General features: G+C 35.5%; 1 protein-coding gene across 10 annotated transcripts in view; it reads left to right on the top strand.

Moving 5' to 3' along the window:
• Positions 1-25,284, top strand: part of DOCK9 (dedicator of cytokinesis 9) — a 134,609-nt gene that overhangs the window by 49,773 nt on the left and 59,552 nt on the right. For all 10 annotated transcript variants that reach the window (XM_075089964.1, XM_075089956.1, XM_075089945.1 and 7 more), the window contains exons 6-23: positions 3,997-4,092; positions 4,729-4,863; positions 9,243-9,417; positions 10,721-10,788; positions 14,615-14,689; positions 14,784-14,924; positions 15,292-15,492; positions 15,635-15,757; positions 18,161-18,243; positions 18,692-18,814; positions 20,734-20,813; positions 20,907-21,094; positions 21,217-21,282; positions 21,880-21,972; positions 22,243-22,366; positions 22,753-22,874; positions 24,297-24,383; positions 25,030-25,119. In XM_075089964.1, coding sequence (XP_074946065.1) covers positions 3,997-4,092; positions 4,729-4,863; positions 9,243-9,417; positions 10,721-10,788; positions 14,615-14,689; positions 14,784-14,924; positions 15,292-15,492; positions 15,635-15,757; positions 18,161-18,243; positions 18,692-18,814; positions 20,734-20,813; positions 20,907-21,094; positions 21,217-21,282; positions 21,880-21,972; positions 22,243-22,366; positions 22,753-22,874; positions 24,297-24,383; positions 25,030-25,119 — 2,070 coding nt within the window. The remainder of the gene's footprint in view (positions 1-3,996; positions 4,093-4,728; positions 4,864-9,242; positions 9,418-10,720; positions 10,789-14,614; positions 14,690-14,783; positions 14,925-15,291; positions 15,493-15,634; positions 15,758-18,160; positions 18,244-18,691; positions 18,815-20,733; positions 20,814-20,906; positions 21,095-21,216; positions 21,283-21,879; positions 21,973-22,242; positions 22,367-22,752; positions 22,875-24,296; positions 24,384-25,029; positions 25,120-25,284) is intronic.

Here is a 25,284-nt window from a genome sequence, read left to right as displayed (position 1 = left end):
CTTTCTCTTGCTTTCAGTAAAGAATGTTGGGTAATGAGAGGTTACAAGTTGGGTTAAGTGTTGATGTCAGTAAATGAACACAGATTAGCTTGAACAGTCTGATGGGGAAACAAATATAGTTATTTTACCTATCTCCTTTCAAGTAGCCTTGTACTCCAGAGATCTGTCATGTGAGTAGAGCAAGTTTTGACACATTGTGGAATTGAAGTTTTAATACTTGGTGACGTATAATCCTTCAGCATTCATAAAATCTGTCTTGTCTTATACTGCATCTGTGTAGATGGGTATATAGAGAGGAATGTTCAAGGCAGTTTAATCTCAACATCAAATAAAATCATAGGTGAATCTGTTCCAACATGACAATACACACGCTTAAGCATGTATGACAGCATAGCATACAATGGTAGTTAAAATTAGTTTGCCACAAATTCAAGTATAGGATAACACCTGGAGACCCATCATGGACACTAAAGCTAAAATAATTGACTAAAACTCTGAAGTAGTTTCTTTTTTTTTCATTGGATTAGGGAATTTAGAGATCTATAGCCTGAAGCAATTTTCAAGTATGTTTCAAATGTCAAACACTTTTTTCAGTAACTGCTTCTGTTATTTGGGTGATTTGTTTAATTTTTACCACACCCTATTTCAAAATGTGGTGTTCAAATGCCATGTTTTCTTATGAGAACTTGATGTCTTGCATCACAAAAAAATTTGTTTTATTTTAATTATTACTTTTTGTGGTTTTACCCTTTGACAGTTACTTTTCTGCTGAATTCATTGTATTCAGATCTGCTGCATATGAAATAAAAATAGTTCCTTACAAGTTTTCCTGGATTAAATGTGAAAAAGTATTTCAGGAAATGCATCTGAATAGGTAGATTCCTGGACAGATAGTTTCAGGATGCCATTTCTCCAGCACTGCTATTAATCTGCACTGTGATGCTTGGGCAAATAATTTCATGCATCTGTATCCAGATCTTCCTATTTGTAAAATGGGAATAATTATGATTTCTACTATACGGAAATAAAAAAGACTTGGCATTATTTACTGTGATAATATTTCTGACCACAGAAGTGTTTTAGAAAACAGTGAGTTAAGCATGAAAAAAAATAAACGGAGATAAAATTGACTGATTGTTACTAGGAAAAATACTTATGGCTAGAGTTAAACATGTAAAAACTATAGCTTGGCTATTATCAGATGGTATGTGTTTTACTAGGAAGTGTAAGTGGGGGGGACTTCCTGGTCCTTCTGCCAGTTTCCTGTTAGAGCAGGCAGGAACATCGTATCCCCTTCAGAGGTACAGTCACAGGAGAAGAGGTCTGCTGCTCTTTGAGGAACTTAAAAATGTAAACACAAGAAAAAAGCATGCTAGGAAGAAAAGGGAGTTTAATAGGATTGGGGTGGGGGGACGGCCATAAAATCTTTCCTCAAAGGAATAATTAATGCAAGAGGTTTTTCTTTCAAACATTAACATCTTTGTATGCCAAAAAGCATATATGCAAATCGTCGATTAAAAGCTGTTTGGCCTTCTTTTTGTTTCATTTTTGTTGTTTGTTTGTAGGGTTTTTTTTTGTGTGGTGTTTTTTTTTTTTCTAAGAAAGCTGATTTATTAAGAGAATAATAGAAAACAAAAAGCTGCAAGTGATTAAAAATTGGAAGAAAACCAGATAAAGATTTAGTTTAATCTTGCATCATTAAAAAGGAAAGAATTACCTTTCCAAAACTAATTTGGGCTATCGGGCCATCAGGTTGATGTTTGTAAATGGAATTTTTAAATCAGCCTGGGGTATGGGATCAAGATAAGGAATTGTTTTTGTTGAAACAGTTGCTGTTGAAGTAAACTTTGGAGCCGAGTTTGTGGGAAAGATCGTTAAAAAAAGTGAAGCACAGTGTGCAGCAGTAATAATAAAAGGGAGGAAATTAACTTACCAGTTGGAAACAGGAAGTATGTTTTCCAGTGTGAAAGTCATGTGTTAACAACTGGGTTCTGGGTTCCTTTGTATTAACAGATGGTCAGCTGTAAAGATGCAGTAGCCTTTTGGCTCTGTAGGCAGGAATTCCGCCTGACAGAAAGAAATGATATAACTGGAGAGGCCCAAATGACAGTCAGTTTTATTGTTAGAAAACAGCATGCAGCTCAACAGAGTTGGGAAACAGTGCACCTCAGAGACTCAGAATTGGAAAAAGTCTTAATAGAGCTAAATCTTAGTTTTTGTTAACACAAGTAATGAAGGAATTCTTGTCATGTCAGGTGATCCTATGTATGGTTTGTGAAATTGCAGAATAGCATCGGTTGTTTTGTGCGAAGTTTTGACAAAAACCCATCATCTACTCATCATCTTACACCTGTAAAGGTGGTTTTAAACCATCCTTTCCTTGGGGATAACTCCCACCAGTGGAGGTGAAGAATCATAGTTGAAAACCCAGTGATTTAAGTTGTCGTCTCTGTATCTTGATTGTTGTACAAGAAAAGTGGTTATCTAGGTAATAGAACAGGGGTGGGAGCTAATGACTTGAAAACCTGAAACAAGTCGACTTTATTGCTTGGACAGTGAGACTCACTGGGGCATACGAAAATTTACTGATGATTTCTGGTCTATACTTCTGGGGCATTATATTAGATGCTCTGAAAATTGGTGACCATGTTATCCTTACTGGGCCTACCTTCCATAGTATCAAGCTGCCTAGAATTTTTGAAGGAACAGATTGATTCATCTTTTGCCTTCTGCTTGCAGATTTTTGAAGTTCACTTGTGCATATGCATATGAATATGCAAGCTAGACAGACTAAATAAGCTGTAAATAAATTAACTAGTAACTCTTTACAGAATGTTTCTTGACTTAGTTCCAGAAACTAATTAATATTATTCCAAAAATCTGGTTTTAATTTTCAGCTGTTGAACTAATGACTGTCCCCCATATGTAAGAGTTTTTCGTTGTATGTTCTCTTTATAGCTGAGAAAAAGGAATTAGAAAAAGTAGTTGAGGCACTTGAAGAAGTTATGTAGTTTTGTTTTCAACTGGATGCTCAGCTAATTTTGAGTGTTTGGATAATAGATTACCAGGAGTATTTCTCCTCTAGATGGTTGAAAATCTTCCTATGTCTAATTCATTCTTGCTTTTGTTGTTTCAAAATGGGTTATGTCAACTGGAAAGACAGTTTGGTACTGCCTTAAAAGATTACTTGAACTGGTGATTTAATATTCATTCTGTGGCTATTATAAACCTGTTATTTTGATCGATTTTGATAGTAGAGTACTGCTTTTTGGTAGCTGTTAACATCCTATGGGTTTTAATGTAGTTATTAAGTTCCATCAACTGGCAGATAGAAGTGGTATACAGGCAAAGGCCATGATGTGTGATGCATGCATTGGATCTGCTGCGCGTGAACTTGCTATTACTGCCACATATAGTCTTGTTCTCTTTAGAAAGCTTTGATTCTGATCTGTAAAAGGGCAGATCCAAATCAAGAATTCAAGGCTTAGTTCTTTAAATTCTTAAGTAATGTCTTTGAAGTAATACTTACAAAGCAAAATGGTTTGAGAGATCTTGATTTTGGATAAGCATGAGTTTGCATTGTTTGTTTGGTAATAGAAATAGTAAAAATTCTGTCACTGGAAGATTAGAATATATGAAAAAGCTTACAAAGTAAATGTAAGTAAATGTTTTGAGTTCTTCCTCTTTCCCCTATTTCAGTGGCATTTATACTGACTAATGCTTAGCTATCTAGAAGTTGGATCATTCTGGTGGCCATAGGGAAAGCCTGTGTAAGTGGCTAGGTTACCTATCAAAAGTTAGATGAGGCCAATATCATCCCTGGTCTTTAAATAAAATAATTGGAAATAGAAAGTTATAGAATTTCAGCAGGGACTCATAGTGTATTATTATCATTACATTATGAGCATAGCTTTTAAAAATTACTTCTGAAATTCTTTATAAATACAACAGTTTCCGACTGTGATGCAAAATCCCCCCCCCTTTCTTCACCTCCAGGATGCAGCATCTCTTGGGTCTCAGAAGGGCGGAATAACAAAACAAGGATGGCTGTACAAAGGCAACATGAATAGTGCAATCAGTGTGACAATGAGAGTAAGTTTAAGAATGTCTTGCACATGGTAAAAACTGAACACCAATATTAAGTATTACTGTGGCTTTGAGAAGGCAATCTGTATGTGGTTTACTTCTAAATAAAATAGTGTGGGATGAAAGGCGGAAGCTTGTGTGTCATTTATATCTGTGAAATCTTACTTTCCTTTTGTCCTACTTTAAATCAGAAAAAATGCATTAAAAATTCAGTGTGTGGGAGAAGTCCAGTGTTTTAAATAACTTCCTTAACTGGACCCTGGTGTCTTGTTAGTAGAAAAGGGTCTATGTAATATGAGTTTTTATTTGAATTGCCTCTTTATTTAGAAACAAACTTAAGTTATTTTTATGGTTATCACAATAAATATCTATTATGTATAATATTGTACAGTCAGTTTTAAATACCTTTCAGTGGCTCAAGAATACTTTCCAAGAGTATACTACAAACTTGCTGCAGGTTTTGAAGTTTAATTTTTAATGTAATGATTTCTGGTTTATTTTCTGAGGATACTGATTAGGTTATGTGTAAATAAAAGCTTTTTTCTATAAACTACTGTGTAAATAGCACTTACGGATTTGTAGAATGAAGCTGATTAATACTAGTGTTGTTAATTGTTTTTCTTTCGTCCTTTCTTTCACTAGTCATTTAAAAGAAGATTTTTCCACTTAATCCAACTTGGTGATGGATCCTATAATCTCAATTTCTACAAAGATGAAAAAATATCGAAAGAACCTAAAGGATCAATATTTCTAGATTCATGCATGGGAGTGGTTCAGGTAACTATAATTATTCTGCCTGTTCTTCAGTTAATTCTGTATTTGATAGCCAATGGATTTAAAAAATATATAGATAACTTTTGTCAGGGTAGGTAAGGACCTACTATGCAGAGGAACGATTAGACACGCTGCATCCTGCAAAAACAGTGAACAAGATTTTAGAATTGGGAGGCAGACGTTTAAAAATCTTTCTGGAAAGAACATAAATTACTAGTTGATGTCGAGTATTTATCAAAAATATCAAACAAACTTTTCAGGCAAATGCACAAAAAACCGCAACCTTAGATCATGGCAAAGTAATGACAGCATAAAATTAAAGTTCATTTCAGTAACATTTAGTGCTTACATGAGCTGTTTTGCATAGCTGCTTGTGTGGGATTTTGTTGTGGGAATTGTATTATATTCAGTCACCCTTCCAGATGCTTTCATTTGACCTTTATAATGTTACTTTTATGTGCTTTTCTTTATTTTAAAAAGTTAAGGGCTTTGGTAAAATGTTTGTCAGTAGCAAGTGCCAAAGAAAAGATAATTATTTTTTTCTTGTGATTCTGTCTTGTATTTACAGTACAGCATGTAACTGTTTTGTTAGGCACAGCATACCTGGAAAGAACTCTTGGGTTTTAGGGTTTTGTTAACTTGGATAGAAAGAGGCAAAGTTTAATAAAAAATTATTTCTTCAATAATTTTTTCAGTATAAAATTGTTTCAAGATTTATGCAGAGAGATACAACAGCTTTACAGAGGATTATTTTTTTTCCCAAATATTGTCATAATGTTTTTGGATACACATTTCATAGATACTTCACATGGTAACTCTTCTAACTATAACAAATTTAATCATATTGCAAGTTCTGTATACAGTTTTACACAAATTGTTTTGCCTTAGGGGCACAATTCTGGCCAACTCCACTGAAATTAGTTTGATCTGTGTATTTAAAACATACTGACAAAAAAAGTGGTTCATAATCACAGTTGTAATCTTTGCCTTGCCCTTAAAATGTATCTTCCCTTCTGCTCCTCAGCTTCCTCTGCTTTGGTGCCCCTCTCTCTGATAATATATATTCTCCATCTTCTGGGCTGTTTCTGGCCCCTTTTGTTTCCCCCTTAGGTGATGGCTTGTTTCTGGTTCTCAGCCTGTGGTTCTGGTACAGACTTTTGTGGGCACTACAATATCAGTTTACATGATCAGAAAACATTGAGATTTTCAGAAGTTACAAATGAAAGAAAGGCACCGCAGCAAAAGGAAGTGCTAAGTCCTACAGCTGGGGAGAACAACCCCAGGCACTGGTACATGCTGGACAGGCCACCCAGCTGGAAAGCAGCTTGGCAGGAAAGGACCTGGTGGTCACCAAACTGAACACGAGGCAGCAGCGTGCCCCTGCTGCAGAGAAAGCCAATGGAGTCCAGTGCTGCATTAGAGGGGGTGTTGTGAGCAGGGTGAGGGAGAGGTGATCCTTCCCCTCTGAACATCTGAATAGCACTGGTGAGGCCACACCTGGAGTCCTGTGTCCTGTTCTGGGCTTCCCAGTAACAGAGACATGGGCATCCTGGAGAGAGTCTAGCAAAAGTCTATGAAGATGATCACGGGATGGAGCATCTCTCTTCTGAGGAGAGGCTGAAAGAGCTGCGACTGTTCAGCCTGGAGAAGGCTCAGGGGAATCTCATCAATGTTTATAAATAAATACCTGAAGGGAGGGTGCACGGAGGACACAGCCAGGCTCTGCTCAGCAGTGCCCAGTCACAGGACCAGAGGCAATGGGCACAAGCTGAAACACAGGAGGTTCCCTCTGAACATCAGGAAACACTTTGTCACAGTGAGGGTGACCGAACACTGGCACAGGTTATCCAGAGGGTTGTAGAGTCTCCACCCTTGGTGATACTCAGAAGCTGCCTGGACATGGTCCTGGACCAACTGGCTCTAGGTGGCACTGCTTGAGGAAAGGGTTGAAGTAGATGCCCTCCAGAGGCCCCTTCCAACCTCTAACCATTCTGTGCTTCTATGTTTTTGGTTTCTTAATCCTGAAAACCCCCTTTTTTTGAAATTGTGTTTTCATGAAGTACTGTTCCATGCTTTCTGTTCCATCAGTTCAATTCAAGTAACCTGAAATTTCCTCAGACTCTGTCAGAAACTTTTTATTTTATTTTTTATTACTGTTCCTTTGTTCTACGGCAAGTAAGGTTTTGTGCTGATATGGTAGTCTTTAAGTAAAACTGTACTTTGCTTAAAAATTTATAGTTGGCTTGTATCTTGAACGTTATACTGTATTCTACAATACCATCAGCATTCATCTTGGCATCTGTATATTCAGAACTGCATGTCGAAATTTGAGACTAGTTATGGATCAACATCAGGTGCAAAACCAAAATCAGTTAATGCTCACTTCTATGAAGTCAAGAAGTCATTCAATGGCTAGAATAAAGGGGTTTGGAAATAGCTATTTTCTTTGCTTGAATGGTTGGTGAGGGGCAAGTAAATGAGATTTTGAACTATAAAATATTATACATAATGGCCCTATTCCAGATATGTGATTTTATTATTTTATGTTATGTTCTGTATCCTCTCTGGCTGCTCCTATTTTATTAGGGTTTTTACTGTTGCTTATTGTCGTTGTTGTATTAGCATCTAGAAGCTCATGGGGAAAAAAGTGGTCTCTACATAGTAGAAATTACATTTCCATTTAATGGAAGGGGAGAATAAAATAAAAAATTATGAGGACCCCGGCCACTGTACGTTGCAGTAGCCTGCTTGGAATTAATAGAAATGGTGGTTGTTCTTAGGTAGACATGCTTACAAGCTTTGGTTCTCAGAATCAAACTACTTGTTTCAGAGTAAGTCTTTCTGGTGAGGGGGGATTAGTTCCTATTGCATTGGCATAACATTTCTCATTTCTGGTTTGGGTTCATTTAGTACATATGCACACCTGTTTTTCAAAGGCAGTAGATACCCAAGAGAGGAAAATGCTGGCTTCACTAACAGACATTAAAGATAAAGCAGAATATGCTCCTTCATCAGTACTTGTATAAGACAAATGCTGAATATGTGCAATAGGGTTTGGGGTTTGTTGTTGGGTTTTTTTTGTTGTTGTTGGGCTTTTTAGGGTTGGGGGTGTTGGTTTTTTGGTTGGGTTTGGTTTTTTTTTGGTGGTGGTGTGTGGTGGTTGGTGTTTTGTTTTTGTGGGTTTGGGGGTAGTTTTTTCTTTTTCTTTTTTTTTTTCCTTCTCTTCCCCCAAAACTTATCTGGGTTTTTTTTTTGTTTTGTTGGGTATTTTGTTTTGTTTTAATACTGAAGTGTATTGACTTTTCTGCATCACGGAGAAGTGCAGTCACATAATATATGCAGTGTATATATTCACACATACAGACATATATATAGGCATAGTTGCTGTAATTCAGTGATTTGTGAAAACTAAGTGTGATATGTACCACCTGTGTGTACTTTCACCATACTGTGAAAGTTAAAGGTTACTTTTCTTAACATTTTTCATTTACTGCAGTATTGGTTTTAATTGGTAAGACTGCCTTAGATCTGGAGTCCATACATTCATTTGTATCCTCCTTAAAAGAAACACATCTTTGCTAGAATGATGACTGTTTTGCCTAACAGTCTGTCAATTGAAAAACCTGAGGTATAGGGAAGCTAAAAGGTAATTTGTTATTTAATTTAACTTAAAGCAAACAAACAAAAATTTCCCCAACCATTAAGTCTGTCTTATTGTTTATTTTAATGTTTATCTAATGAATTATCAATTTTTAAAATTAAATTGATGATCATATAGAATTTTCATTTTAGACTTGTGAACTCATTCCCGGGAACATGAGTCAAGTTGGTAGCATTTGGAGCCTTAATTTAAATTGTGCAAAAAGGATTACAACAGTGGTTGAAGAACAAAGGAGGAATTGATTCCCCACTTCATGTATATTTAAAGGACTAGCACTATCAGGGCATTCAGGGTTGAGGCTGGTTATGATTTAGCCTCTGGTGTAAAATCCCAACATGCAAATGATTCTTACTTAAATATTAATAGTTCCATGCCTCTTTTTTTTTTTTATCAGTAGACCTTAGCTTCAATTCTAGATGATCTGAGTACATGAAGACTTGGTACTTGGAACTTGGATTTTCTTTGTTTTTAAAAATTATTACAAACAGAATGCTGAGGGGAAACTGAAAAATGGGCTGTTATTTCACACTTCCACCTGTTACGGTGGTACAAGTAACTTCAAAAGGTCAAATGTCAGAGAGGAGAAAATGTAATTATAATACACTTGTTCAAAATATTGACCTGTATATTTTTGTTAAAAGATCTGAAATCCAAATAACTTCATTTACATACTGTCTACTTGCAATCAAAGATATTATGAAAATCTTTTATTTTCTTATAGAACAATAAAGTCAGACGTTTTGCATTTGAGCTCAAGATGCAAGACAAGAGTAGTTACCTTTTAGCTGCAGACAGTGAGCTTGAAATGGAAGAATGGATAAACACTCTGAACAAAATCCTTCAGCTTAACTTTGAGGCTGCAATGCAAGAAAAAAGAAATGGAGAGTCTCATGAAGGTAAGCAGGGTTTCTAGCAATGCTAATATAGTTATGTGACGTCTGCATGCATGCGTTTGGAAAGAAAGGCTTTATTGTGGCTAATTTTTTTGTTTGTTTTCTTTGGTCACAAAAATTACAGGCCTTTTCACTGTTTGTTTGAACTGATGAGAGTCTTGACCTTTTGGCATTAAAATAGCACTGGTTTGTATTGATTCCAATTAAGTCCAGAAGAGAATAATGAGACTGATCAGAAGTCTAGGAAAACAGAACCCACAATGAAAAATCAGGACCTAGGCAGTTTAAGAAACAGAGAAGATGTAGGAGGGAGTTGTTTTGAAATGTGTGAAATGCTGCCGAAAATGGAATCATCTGTTCTGCGGTCACTGTAGGTAGAAGAATTAGAAATTGTGGTTGCAGCAAGGGGCTTAAATTTAGATATAACTCCCTTGACCACAAATATTTTCCTGAAGTACTGAAATAGATTGCTTGGGTGCAGAATCTTTTCTGTTGGAGCCCTTTAAGAATAAATAGGTAAGGCAGATATCTGTAAGGAATGACGTAGGTGCAGTTGATAGTTTGGTGACAAAAGGATATTCTAGAAAAGTCCTCTCATATATTTTTCCTCTTAAGAGTGGATGGGGAGGGCAACTGGTGTGAGACCAAGCGAATGTATATCTAAAAGAACCTGGAAGATGTTATAGAAGGTTATTCTGCTTATAAATAGCACAGTATACCAAAAGGGATCATTAGAGTTTAAAATGAGATATCACAGTCTTTGGTGAAGATTGCCAGACTTCAACATGATGCTTGCAACAAAAGCAAATCAGAAAAAGAGAAGCCTGTAGCTTTGCAAAAGACATTTTAGTCAGTGGTCCCCAACTGATCTTAGAACTCTAAGATGTTTATAGCTCACTGAACGGTTGCTTTGTAAATCCAGTAACCGTTGGAGAGTAGAGCTGGGAACCTAATGAACAGAGAGGGAAGTTGTTTTGAAATCAAGTTACAATGCGTAGTAGAAAGAGTAATCTAAACTTGTGCGTAGAGTATTCCCTTTCCCTATGCAGATATCAAAATTAATATTAAAGCTGTTTTCTAGGTAAGATTAGAAATAACTGCTACTTTACCTACTTATGTAACTGGTCACATCCTCCAAGAAGTCACTGCATCAAAAAGAAATTATGGAGGTGTTCACATGCTGTTTATTTAATAATTGTCATTTTTGAGGGAGTAGCAGTTAAAAAAGAGAAATATTTTTGCTAAGGAGTTTTGTTTGTTTGGGTTTGTTTTTTTTTTTTTTTAAAATGTGGTTTTATAATTTCAGATGATGAACAAAGCAAAATGGAAAGCTCATCAAGTAGTTTTGATAACTACTATCCTGAAATTGCCAAGGTAATATATATTGTAAATGCCAACTCGGGATATAAAGTACTAAACATAAGTTAGCCACATGAACTTTTAGTAAAGGTAAGGTATTGGCTTCCAGTCAGTTTGTGGTGCTTTGAAAGCTTAGAAGCTCTTTCGTGAATAAATGTGGTTATTGAGCTTCTTCATTATCTGCTGCTGGAAGCAAACTAGCTACTGTCTTAAAGTTGCTTCTGTAAATCTTGACCCACTGTTCAAAAGCAGCGTGTTTTATTATTTCATTAGTTTATTGTATTTTACATGTTTTGTATTGTCTTACTACATGCAGGTAAGTGCTAAAGTATTAGAATATAAATCTAGTTATGCTGAAGTCAAGTTTTATTTTTATAGTTAGAAGTCCAGAGGAGCTTAACAGCAGTGATTATGTCAATGTATTTTAAGATGCTTGTGTTTGTAATTAGATGGCAGGTTCATGGACACTTCCTGTATTGCTGTAGTTCTTGCTTTTCAGTTTTGTTCTTACAGAGGTGTGGTAAAAATAGAAATAAGAATAAACTAAATAGAAAATAACAGTAACACTTCCTCAGCCCATTTGCAGACTTTATTTCAGTTAAATCAGTGACTTTGTTTCAATAAGTTTTTTGAATTCTCTAAGGGAGAAATTTTTGCTAAATCACTGAAGGACCAGAGCTGGTGACCTTTTTCTATTGAAGTCGCAGAATCCAAGCTCCTTCCTGTGACTTCCTTAGTCTTCTGTGTGGCACAGCCTGCAGTCTGAAACTTTTCTGCTTGACCTTGTTCTGGGATGCTTTTGCCTTCCTTTCTGAGGAACTGTCTGACCTAGTAACTGCTCATGAACGGAGTGTAGCTTATAAACTGAGAACAAGCAGTAAAACAAATTGTATCTGTGACAACAGCTAACATATCAAAAGATACAGTCAGAATGCATTAACAGGCTTTTAGCACCCAAACTGGTTGGCCGACTTAAATCTTTCTGTTACTACCTTGTAATCAACTCAGCACATGCATGGAAAAAGCTATTATGTGACAACCTAACTCCAGCTACAGCTGTATTTGGAACTTAATTGGGATTGTGGTGCATACGCTTAAGTTTTCCTTGGAAGAGCTGTAAGCATCAAACAGCGTACTTACATGAGGCTATGAAAATGTTTTTCAGAAACAAATATAAACTTGGATGCTCTTACTTTATGGAATATTTTTCTTTATAGTCAGAGTTATTGGAACGCTTAGGCTCCATATGACTTCCAGAGGGGGCTTTCATTCAGGGCTGCAGCACCTGCATAGAGTTTTAGTTCTACAAATGCTGCGTCCTGTGTACATAACCTTCTGACTGGAAGCATGCAGCTCTTTAAGCTAGGTATTTTTCTGGTGTGTTACTTTTCTCAGCTCTTTCAGCACTGGCTTTTTATTATTATTATTCCATGGTTAGAACCCTTTTAAATTTCTGTTTCCTTCCAAATAAGTTTTTTTGTTTTCCTGTTCCAGTTCATCTTTACTGAACCCTACCTTTCAAAATAATTTGCTCTAGTGTATTTTTCTAGCCTTTTTTCCCTGAGGAGAAGTACACAGAAAAATCTGCTCATTTGCGTTAATATGCTATTTGTGGCTTAGCTTGATTACTTTATATGAATGCTGTTTGTTTTGAGGATTTTTTTTTTTTATCCTCTGTGCTTTCTTGCATTGTCTTTCCAGCTGTGGTTTGGGTTTGGTTCTTTTTTCCCCAGTGGAAGACTTACAAGGCACTGAGCCTTCTTTTAGAAAAGTTTGTAGCTGCTCTATTATTTTTGTTGGTTCTAGGAGATTTTCACAATAGCTGACCTCATATCCTTATGAGGAAAGAGTAATTCCTTCAGGGGTGATTGTAGAGCACCTGACAATAGAAGAAAAAACAATTTTCCTAGGAAAGGTTTAACCCTTATGAGTACATCTCCAAGCCTTCATTTTTTTTTTATCAACAGCTGTTAGTTTATAATAAAACTAAGTATTGTGTGCTTCAGTGTGCAGATGTGCACACATATATCTCTGTCTGTCTGTCTGTCCTGCCTACTTCATGTTCCTTTTATCTGTAGTTGTACCAAGAGTGAATGTGGGCTTTTTTGTTTCTTAATCTTCAGAGAAAACAAGTTAGACCTGTGTCTTAAATAACTATGTGACTGTCATGATCAGCGTGCCCAAGGGCATTATCCCTGTTTTGCAGATGAGGAAATGGAATTACGGAGTCACTGCCATGCTGTAGTCAGGGTCAATGACTACACACATTTTCAGTTCTTGACTTCTGACCAACTGCCCTTGATCTGTCAGTCAAAAATGTGTATTTTTGTCTTGTCTTGCCTTTAGTGCACAAAACACCAAAGAATCTAAAACTATTCTGGGTGCTTTAGCTGAAACAGTTTCTGTCTTACTCCTATGACTAGATCATCTGCCTTTCAGTTCTTTCCACTGACTCTTCCCTTTCCAAAACATACATGCAACCTTCTAGCCGTTTTTAAACTTCTTCGCAGTTTAGTCCTGTATTTCTCAGTCATACCGGATGTTGAACAAGCAAAGTCTGCCAATACTCTGCTGGTATGGAGTGTCTGGGTCGTGTCTTTCACAGCGACTCTTGTCTTTTCTCCTGTGTGTGTTAAAGATAAAATAAAATAAATTAAATCCATCTGTGCTCAAAATCACACCTCAGAAACTCCTCTTCTGTAACGCATCCTTTAAGTCAAATTCTTTTTTTTTTTTTTTTATTATTTTCAGGCTGAAATAGGATTTAGAGCTCCTAGAGCTGATAGTTTTTTGTTGTTTTCTTTCTTTTTCTTGAGACATAGTAGGAGTTTCTTCAACATCCAGCAAAGCAGATGTAGACAGTAGATCACTTTCAACTGATGGTCAGTGATGAGCATTTTGGGTTGGTAACTTCTTTTAACCCATACGGGCTGATCCAAAAATAGACACCTGTCTGTAATGTAATGCTTTGTATCCCTGTTTAGCCAGCTGCTACTTTGGGAATGGCAACTCTCCTACATGGGTAATTTTGGTGCATGTGTATGTCCATTTGTCATGTCCTGTGACTTTAAAAATCATAGAATACTCTTTAAATAATACCTTTTTTTTTTGAAGAAGTAACCTATGTATACCATCAGTTTTCACATTCTATTTTGTTCCACTTCACTTTTGTTTTACTGTTAATAGGTAGGTATCCACAAATCCCAGGCAGGATTAGTGTACAGTATACTCTGTAAAGTAACTTTTAAGTGTGAGGGTTTTATCTTTTGGAATTTTTTTTGGGTTTTTCCATCTACCCACAGGAAAACCACATCTTTGGCTGTAGAGCTCAAGAATAGCAAAAAAAACCCACAAAAAACCCAAAACCCAAGAAAAATAAAAAAGAGAGCTGTGATGGTATTTCTTAATTTAGGTAACCTGTTGTTTCCTGAGCAATCTTATGGTCTCAGGATAGCTCTGAGCTTTAACCTATATTCATACTTTTTTCTTTTTCTTTTTTTTTTTTTTTAAATAAAATAGTGTTATGAAAGTAATTGTTTAAGGAGGCAAAGTGCTATATGAGCTACACTGGAGTACACTTCCTATGAGCTTGGAAGGTTACATGTCGCTGATGTAAGTTTTTGTGTTTCTAGGCTTAGAAAAGCCTTTAGAGGAGAGGAGTCTTTTACTTTTTACTCGGACATGATGGAACAATTTAAACTAAGGAGTTGCAGAGCTCAGACAGGGAGAGAAGAGTGCATGATTTAAAAACATGTAAAGCTTTGAACACCACAGTAAAAGGAATTAAACTGAAAACTAATTTAATATTGTGATACTAAGACTTTTTTCTTATCTTGGGCAGAGCACCAGAGAAGCAGAAATCAAACTGAAAAGTGAAAGCAGAGTTAAACTTTTTGCCTTGGATCCAGATGCACAGGTTAGACTTCTAACAATGAAGCATGTTATTTCTTTTATGTTGATCCTTTTGAGATTAAAACCAACTTACCTTAATTTTCCTTTATCTTTTAAAGAAACTTGACTTTTCTGCTATTGAACCAGAAGTGAAGCCATTTGAAGAGAAATTTGGAAAAAAAATTCTTGTGAAGTGTAATGATTTATCTTTTAATTTGCAAAGCTGTGTTGCAGAAAATGAAGAAGGACCAACGACAAATGTAAATAATGAATCTAATTACTTTCTGTTAATATGGTAATGAATGTCTTAATATATCATTGGCACTATTCTGAACGGCAGCAATTCCTTGCTGTGATTGAGAAACTTATATTGTGGGTTTTTTTCTACTCCTTTAAATCAAAATGAGAGCCTAAATCCTATGAAAAGTAACTTTGCTACTAATCTTTTTGTTGAGCTCTAGAAAGTGGAATTTTTCTTTTACTGTCTTTTACATCTCATCAGTAATATCTAGAGCGATGTCGTATGTAGCTGTTCATAAAAAATACTACTCATCTTCCTTTTGTACACGTTTTTACTGTAATGTAGATGCCAGCAATGACATTTGATTCTTTTTCTAAAATGTCTAGGTAGAACCTTTCTTTGTCACATTATCACTATTTGATATTAAAAACAACCGGAAGATTTCAGCAGATTTCCATGTTGATTTGAACCACGCCTCAGTAAGGCACATGATATCCAATGCATCTCAGCAAATGATGAATGGCAGTGGTGATAGCTTACACAGAATTCAAGACGTTCATGAAGCTATGTTACAATATCCAAAGCAGGTAAGAACTAGTAATGTAAAGAATTAGTAGGATTTTGGATACAAGTAGAGAGTTTTCCTACATGTTTCAGATGGCTTTCTGTTATGTGATGTAAAATGTATGCGCATTCTCCTTTTATGTTTATCTCTTTTTTTATTTCTAGGGAATATTCTCAGTCACATGTCCTCATACTGACATTTTCCTCGTGGCTAGAATAGAAAAAGTATTACAGGGAAGTATTACACATTGTGCTGAACCATATATGAAAAGTTCAGATTCTTCAAAGGTATGTTATCTTCTGTGGTTTGGAAAAAATGCTGAGACAAGTCAGATTGATTTCAAATAAATAAATATCAGCCAAAAGCATAGTTCTTTTATAGGAAATAGAGATAACTGGATGATTTGATATAGTAAGTTGTAGTTATTACTAATTATTTATTAATTGAAATGTTATAGGTAGTCTAACATATGGGGAAACATTTATTTAGCTTTTTGTAATTGTGACATAACCTATCATTTTCATAATGGCTTTAAATAAACTGATTTGACAGAAGAATATTAGACTTGAATATGAAAGTTGAGCTGAAAATTGTTGAACAATGAAATATTAAATATAGGTCAGAAATTAACCGTATGTGTCTCTTTAGTGCACCTTGCTGTATCATTGTTGTTGACTTTTCCTTTATTTCACTTTTTGGTGACCATAGTTTACTGTAACTTTATCTGTACTCTTGCTGTTTTTTCCTTCAGAACATTGAGGTCATTAAGCTTCTGCTTTTGTGTATAAAATGCTCTGCAGGTTTCATAGAACTCAAAATCACTTTTGGAAATCAACCACTGAAACATCTTAAATTTGCAGGAGTCTGGGATGACATAACATTTCAATGTTTTCTGAAACGTACCTACAGGAATCTTTGTCAGTTGCTGCTGCTTGTTTGTCACTGAAGAAATAGAGTTTTGATTTTGTTGATTTACAGTTGTGCTTAAATAGTTGGACCAGGATTCTAGGAGAAAAGTTTTTTCCTAAGCAATGTCAGCTGCTGTTGACATTCTTCCTGTTTTAAGCTAGTGAAAGGGAAGAAGGAAGGATTAACTTTCAGTCTCCGCAGAGGAATGTGTTCTTTCCTGCTGCTTTAATGCTGGCTAAACTACACGTGAAAAAAAAACTGTATTTTTCACTTGGTCTTAATATAGATCAGACTACTGATTTGCTTTTCCAGGAATACTTGAGATTTTTTTTTTCAGCTGTCATTGGAAAACAGCAGCTTTGTGTTTTAGGAATCTACTTTTGAAGTGTATGCTGACTGTTACTGAGTTAAAACAAACCTGAACTGAGTAACTGATTTTGGTGGTCTTGGGTCTGAGCCACATGGGAAGGTTAAATAAGCTCAAGTGTTCCCAAATTTGATGCTGAGTGCTAGACTTGTGTTGCCCTGTACTGCAGGAGTGGCCAACAGGAACATTCATGGTTATATTAACTTACGCTGTGCATTTCTGGTATTCATTTGCTTATAACTTTATAAAACTGAACACTTAGTTTGAAATTTTTTCTGTTCTTGTTCTCTGGGCTTATACTCTATTAATCTGAAACTAAAAGAGAACAGTACCAGCTACACAGGTCTCCATGTGCATCAGTGCAATGAGCAAGTTCCAGTTCCCTGCAGAATCACTACTCTGGACAAGAAAAAGGAAAAATGGAAGCAGCAAATTCTGTAGCCGAGAGATCACTTGTTTTCCCCTTAAACGTTGAATGCAGTGAATTAATTATGATTACTCATCAAGGTTCTATGCTTCTGAGTGCAATTTCCCCCTTTTTACAGGAAAGGATAATGGAGAGTTGGCTCAAACAACACACTAATAGAAACAGCTCTTCATAATATCAACAGCGTAGATCAGGGGTAATATTCAGGCAGGTTTACTCTGTGGTTTTTTTTGCCTCTGGCAAATAATTTTGCTCTGTGTAGGCACATAGAAGAAGCTGGTTTCTGGAAAAGAGAAGCCCACTGCTCTGTCAGGAGCTTCTGCTTTAGCTCCAGTGGTTCAGCTCGGTGTTGAACATTTCAAACCAGTGGGTTTCTAGCTCTGATTGTTATACGTGTTGGTCCCATATAATGGAATTGTTCACTTAAAAGTTAACAAAACTAAAAATCAAAGTTTTAATGAAAACAATGTTGCAATGTGCATGCATAGAATTGTCCATGTGATCTTTGTACAACTTCTCTCCATATTCTGTGTGTACTTGTAATACAAGTATTGCAGACTATTTTACTATTTACTCGGCAGGAAAGTGTTCTGGGACGTAGAGTGGGTGGTTGAATAGGGGAGCAATTGCGGGGTGAAAAGTTTTTATCTAAAGACAATTTTGTCCTAAAAACTAGTTGAATTTTGCTCTAGCTTTTGTATGAGTTTTGAATAATTTTTTTCCTTGCTTCATTAAGTATGTATTATCGGGAGTGTAGATAGATCTGTGTTTTCACCAGTGAAATGCTATGAAATCCGCAGGCACTGCTTAACCCGAAATGAATTATTAAGAGGTATTTTCATTTGTCTTTCACTTGAATACTTAGGATTAATATTCCAAAGAAGATTTTCCAATTCATATCAGTGCCAATATGTGGTTTTTTTCTTGTGTACTAACAGTGCAAAAACTGTAGCTTTTAAAACATGGCTATTTATTATGCCTCTGCAGGTTGCACAGAAAGTTTTGAAGAACGCTAAGCAGGCATGCCAGAGATTAGGTCAATATAGAATGCCTTTTGCTTGGGCAGCTAGGTAAGGACAGATCTTGTCAGTCTGTATTTTTTCCTAACTTTTCTTTAAGTTATTTTCTGCATCTCCCTTCTTTGTAAAACCTGATGTTCTATGTAAATTATTTTGTGTTTTACTTTCAATTAACTGAACATTTCTGACAAACAAACTTCCACTTCAGCTCTGTGGTAGGAAAAAAGTTTTAAATGTTCATTATATTATTATTCAAACCATTGACTATTGCCAACTGTTTTCTATTGTCAATATTTTTTATTTTACTAAGAATGAAATGGTTCACATTTGATTTGTTAGACTGAGCTGTTTATATGTTGAAACTCATCCTCAATGACAAGAATATTAAATGCTTAATATGAAGGATGGTACAGTATGTTCTAACTTGTAGTAAAGAAATTTCCTGAAGCAAATTTCAACACTTTCTTAAACTCATCTAAAGGAAGATTTTGACTTTCAGGACACTCTTTAAAGATGCCTCAGGAACGCTGGACAAAAATGCAAGATTTTCTGCTCTCTTCAGACAAGACAGTAATAAACTTTCAAATGAAGACATGCTGAAATTGTTAGCAGACTTCAGGAAGTAAGTCTCATTTCCCCACTTTAAAAAACAAAACAAAATAAACCAACCACACCCTAACACCCCACCAACCCCCACCATTTTTTGCTATGGTCTTGAACTGGAGCATCTAATCTTTTGATGTATGTATTTATATGTTTCTCACTTCAGTTATAGGAGTTGTATAAATGCAATCAAGGCCTTCACACAAGCTACAGATCTTTCCTTTGCAGCGTTTGGGGGCTACAAGTGAGGCTGAAGTATTTTGCCATGTCTAACATGCAGTAAGCATCATATCCTGGAATGGCTCTGTTAGGAGTTATGCTTGCACAATACACTCTTCTGGTTCTCAAAAGAAAACAAGCGTGACCATAAATCATATGTTCACTGACCTTGGACAGAGAATGCTAGCTCTCAGGGATAGGGATTCAAGCCAGTATCCAGTCCACCTTCCTTGGGAGTGCATGTGGCTCAGGATGCCTAAATAACAGAACATTGGTCATCCTTTTTCACAAAGTATTCCTAAAGACTGCATCAGTTTGTGCAGAAGGCTTAAGTATCTCCCACTGACAGATGACGCTATTAATAAACTAGTTTTAATCCCCTTTCTTATTAAATAGGGTGTAAAATAATAGACTGATCTTTGATGCTTTGTGAAGGCTCTTCTACTTCTGTTATGGTACAGTTACCTGGAGATGTATTCATCTGAACAATCGCTAATCGCAAAAGGCTTGTGCTATAGTTTCTTTGTTTTATTCTTGCTTACCAAATCTGATAAGGATATGGGGCTTGTAATAGATATTTTAATTCCATTTCAGCAATCTGCTTAAAGTTTCATTTAAGTTTACATAGCATTGAAATTGCTGTGTACTGATATTCCTTGCCATAAACAATATTATTGAAACTGAAGCTAATATAGTAAATTAGCCTGCCACATCACTCTACTTTGTGAGTTAAGGAGATGCTTGTGGTTATTTCAGCATCCTGTTTGTGGAATCGTGTACAGTATTTCACAGGAATTTTAGTAAGAAAGATATTGTAATGCCTAAGGCTTAGCTACTGGAGTTAGAATCCAGACTCCAAGCAGAAAAAGTTGTTTGCTTCACAGTATGGGATTGCATTTTGGGAAAATTTTGCATCTGCTTCCTCTGCAATAAAAAAAATCATGCTGACTATCTTTGCTAATAGAGAGTTCTGCACTGGTCTTTTAACATGGAAAATACTCCTACTTCAAATAATTTCCGAATTAGCTACATGATAATACCTAGGCAATTTCATAGTAGGATGGTTAATAGTAAATATTTTGCAGGGTGAGTTATTACCCTAGAAAAAGGAGGAAGTAGGAAAAAAATTACTGAGTAGAATATGCATTTTGTTAACTTACTGATTTCTCTCACCCTTTGCTTTTCCCCCAGGTTTACACAACTACTGTAAATGCTTATCATGGTCCATTGAGATTTAAAAAACTTATTTATAGGTCCCCTCTTTGCTGCAAATTATAGCGGGTTATTATGTGGCAAACAAAACCGGACTTTAACAAAGCTTTTAATTTTGATTTAATGAAAGAAAAACATCATGCTTTTTCTTAACCTTTTCAGAGAATACAGCCTTACAGGTTGGGTGTGGTTGTGATTGTGTTTTTTTCGGTGGGTGGGTGGGTTTGTTGTTTTGGGTTTTTTTTTTTTTTTGTGGGGTTTGATTTTTGGTTTTAGTTTTTTTTGTTGTTGTTTTGTTTGTTTTTGTTTGGGTTTTTTTTTTTTTGAGAATTTAAAGGAGAAGAAAACTGTGAATCTAGGCAGATCAGTCATCAACCCCAAACCACCTTTCCTCTCATACTCATATTTCAGGATATTACTTTTGCCTCTGTTTCCTTTTATCTCTTTCCTCTGGCATCTGGTAGTTTTGCATTTAGCCTGACTTTGAGGTTTTTTTCCTTCCTATAGACCTGAAAAGATGGCCAAACTTCCTGTTATTTTAGGAAACCTGGATGTTACAATTGATAATGTGTCACCAGATTTTGCAAGTAAGTATTAATAAACACCATCAAATGGACATTCAGGCTTTTTCTCTTCAGTTTTTTTAATTGGTTGTTTGTTTTTTTTTAATGTCCTTTCAGATTATGTTAACTCATCATACATTCCCATGAAACAGTTTGAAAACAGTACCAAGGCACTACTAACATTAGAAATAGAGGAATTTGTTCCCTGTATACCAAAACACACTCAGCCTTTCACCATCTACAACAATCATCTTTATGTTTATCCAAAGCACTTGAAATATGACAGTCAAAAGTCTTTTGCAAAGGTGAGTACAGGAAAACTGTATATTTCTTTCTCAGGTTTGGTTAAGGTTGTTTACATCCTGTATTTCTGTGATGATCCTTATGATTTAAGTGTTTGGGTTTTTGTTTTTCAATGCTGCTTTAGGCTAGAAACATTGCAGTGTGCATTGAGTTCAAGGATTCTGATGAAGAGGATTCTTTGCCTTTAAAGGTTAGTCTTTTGACCTTTTGTGACTGGTAAAGAAAATAGTGAACAGTTAGCTAAGTAACACAGCAGTATTAGATTCATTTATCTGGTTTGGGATGGTGGCTTTCTGTCCTCCTTTTGCATTGGGGATAAGAGTAACTTCTAGAAGACTAGCTTGTTTTTGATATAAAAGATTACTAAAGAACCCTCAGAGCATTTAATTTCTTTACATCAACACATATTCCAAGAATAAACTTGTTGCAAACAACAGTAGCTTATGCCTACTCCACTGGAAGAATTCTTTAAGTTAAAATAGCAAAGCTTTGGATCAACTGCAGAGCCAGGCTCTGTGTTTGCTTATGAGCTACCATAGAGTATGTGGTGCCTGGAAGAAAAGAAGTGGAAAAATGTATAGGAATACTGAGGTAAAATCAGAATACCAGCTCTACTGTACAGCAGGCAGACTACAGGTCATGTAATCCTCTGTGTGCGCAAAGGAACCAAGTTGAACACTAGTTAAAATATTTCAAATTCTATGTGAAACAGATTCTAAGCCAAGAGTGAAAAAGGATCACGGGGTTTTGTTTTATTTTTGTTCTCTGTTCCTTTTTCTGTTATTAGTGTATCTACGGTAGGCCAGGTGGCCCACTATTTACTAGAAGTGCATTTGCTGCTGTTCTGCATCACCATCAAAACCCAGAGTTTTATGATGAGGTAAGCTACCTTTCTGAGGTGACTTTTACTGGTTTAGATATTATGTAAGTTTTGGAAATACAAGAAAAGATTTGAGGATTGCAACTTTCTTCAATTATTTCAGTTAAACCCTTTTCACTCTAAGTAAATTTCCTTAAGTTCTGTGCGTGTGATTCTTGATCTTGCTTCAGGTAACATATAACCTGGAGTTGCTTTTTAAGCATGCAGCCAGTAAGGCATGTCACTGCGCTAGCTGGACTTCTACAAAGGTTGTGATTCTTTGCTTTTCAGATTAAAATAGAATTGCCCACTCAATTACATGAAAAGCACCATTTGTTGTTCACCTTCTACCATGTCAGCTGTGATAATTCAAGCAAAGGGAGTACAAAGAAGAAAGATGTTGTTGAAACACAAGGTTTGTATGCTAATGCTTTACTTTCAGCAACTACTGCGGTGATTTTATGAAATATGCTTATCTGGTAACCCATGATTTTTGTGATCCATATAATGCTTTCTAATTACATTATAGTGACTGAAAGATTTCATTAGATATTTCTTTTAATTTAAATGTTTCAAATGTTGTTTTAGAATGTCCATCAAATGTATGCTGTTTTCAAACTCAGTGACAGTTTATTTGCCTTTTAAATTATTTTTAATTGCTTGAGTTCATATCATGTGGACCTTACAGTAATGTTTTCTGGTTTATGAATTTACGTATCAGAAGTGTACATAAGACTTTTGTAAGGGTTTATTTAAAGATTCATAAAATATTTAAAATTACTTGCCTTTCATGTTCCATAGTTGGGTATTCTTGGCTTCCTCTGATAAAAGATGGAAGAGTGGTGACCAATGAGCAACACATCCCAGTGTCAGCAAATCTGCCGTCAGGCTATCTTAGTTATCAAGAAGTGGGGGTTGGAAAGGTATGTGATATAAAATTGCTCTAATCTTTCAAAAAAAAGATGAGGAGAGAAGGTTTGGTTATAATTCTGCAGTCGGATAAGATTTAAGTAATTTTCTATTAGAATTTTTTTCTTTTATAGTTGAAGTGCTTTGCAAAAGTTAGATGTCTGACTTAGAGGAAGCAAAGAAACTCAAATAGTAATGGGAGACAAAACTTTTGACTAAATTCTGACTTTTACAAGAATTTGAATCAACCTGCCCTTTAGTTTAAATTGTTAAGTGTTTATTCCTGTTATTATTTAGCTGATGTACTTAGGAAATATTTAAGGTTTTTTTTACAGCAATAATTAACTAGAAGTTACAGTAATTTTAAAATATGTTAAACTATTTTGAGTTTATGAAGATATGCAAATAATCTGAAGTCCTTTACTAAATTTTTTTTAGCAATTCATGCTGTCTCCTTTCAGTAAGTCTTTTATTCCTGAAAAAGTCTTATTCTCACATCTTGATTTTTGTGATCTTTATACTTCACTGGTAAAATCTATGGTTGTATTTTTCAAAGCAGAAAGCTTGCAAAATTGTAGTCATAAAAATGACACCAAGGAAGATACAAAATGTAAAATGTGATAGGGGATTTGACTAAAAGAATGAAATGGAGAGACAAAATTGACTCATTTTGGAGGAAGAGGCCTAAAATCAACAGCAAAGAGGTGCTTCTTTCCTCCTATTCTAGCACCTTTTTGTTTTTTAAACTCTGCTGTAAGCTTTCCAACCATCACCTCCTTCACATCTTTCATCTTTTTGCATTGTAGGTGTATTCTTTATGCCTCTGATGTTCGTCTCTGCTCATGCCCATGGGTAGGAGGTTAGGGCCAATATGACTACTTGTAAATCCAGCAGTAAAGTCTCTCCATAACTGGTTGTGAAGGTAGACAGCTGAGCATTCCCATTCTCAGTTCTTTGGAAATGGGATGGGAAGGAAGCACTGGCTGCTACCTATTGGTGACCTCTCTTCAGGTTTAAACTGTGGCAGTATATGTAGAAATTCTTGTGTTATTTTCCTCAGAAAAACTAGTAGATAGTTTTCTCTAGTCAGAAGTTTCTTTGCAGACTTGTAGGGGAAACATGAAATCTGTGACCTATACAAAAGCAATCTGTCAGCCAGTGAAGAAACCACTGTGGGACTTTAAAAAACAAAAAACAAACAACAACAAAAAAACCACAAAACCCCAACAACAACAAATCACAAACATTTTAAACTTCATAAATGCTTTTGGTAATATTGCTGTCATAATTTTCCTTTTTTATGACTTTATTCATTGCACACATTTCTTCAACCTGTTTTAAAAAAAAAAAGTGTTGTTTGTGGTACTACAAACTAATTGTTTTACTCTAGTATACCGTTATGTTTTTTTATTTTCCCTCTGCATGTGCGCATGCAGCATTCTGGTCCTGAAATTAAGTGGGTGGATGGAGGCAAACAACTGTTAAAAATATCCACTCATCTGGTGTCAACTGTGTATACGCAGGTGAGTTATAAAACAAATTAAATTAGAGAAAGTTTTATAAATAATGTATGTTTGTTATATCCAATATTTGGGAAGACTCAAACTTGGTATGCTTATCTCTTACTTTTTTGTGTGTCTGACACTCTGCATGGTATCTCTCTTTGACATCAGCTGTGAAAAACAGCAGATCTTAAATGGAAGCTATTAAAAATATGAGACTTCTGTCTAATGTTGTCAACCATTCCAATCTGAATTTTCCTGTTAGATGAGAGGTCCTAGTTCTCTGAAAGCTATTTACTGGCATGTCTACAAAGCAATGGGTCCTGCTGTAGCTGCTCATAAAATACGTATTATAATCAGTTGGGATAACTAACATTAAGTATGTTATTTTCTGCATGTCAGTTGATTTGAAGGAAATATATGTGGTGTTTTGTATAGCGGGTATTCAAAAATCACTGGAAATTTCTTATGTGGGTTAAAAAAAGTCAATGTTATATGTAGACTAAATTAGTCTTCGGAGCAGTGCACTTCAATTATTTTTTTGAAAATTGAATCTGTGGACATGTATATGGATTTCTATGTATAGGTATTTTTGATGTGTTCTGGTTTAGATTATGTATAGTAATGTTCAATATTGTTTAATTTTTTGGGTTTTTGTCTTTGACAGGACCAGCACTTGCATAATTTTTTTCAGTACTGTCAGAAAACAGAGTCTGGAGCTCGTGCACTAGGAACTGATCTTGTAAAATATCTTAAGGTATAAAATGGCAGTGAATAACAGATTGTACTATTTATTACACTTTTGCAAAACCTAGGAGCTTCATACATTCTAGGTCTCATTAATGGAATCTACAGTATAAAAAGATCATTCTTGCCCTAGATAAATTTGCAATTGCAATATAAGAGGAAACCATGAAGAAAT

This window comes from Phalacrocorax aristotelis, chromosome 1, assembly GCF_949628215.1.
Source record: "Phalacrocorax aristotelis chromosome 1, bGulAri2.1, whole genome shotgun sequence".
NCBI lineage: Eukaryota > Metazoa > Chordata > Aves > Suliformes > Phalacrocoracidae > Phalacrocorax > Phalacrocorax aristotelis.
The sequence above is the reverse complement of the archived record's forward strand: the minus strand, read 5'-3'. Positions and strand labels throughout refer to the sequence as shown.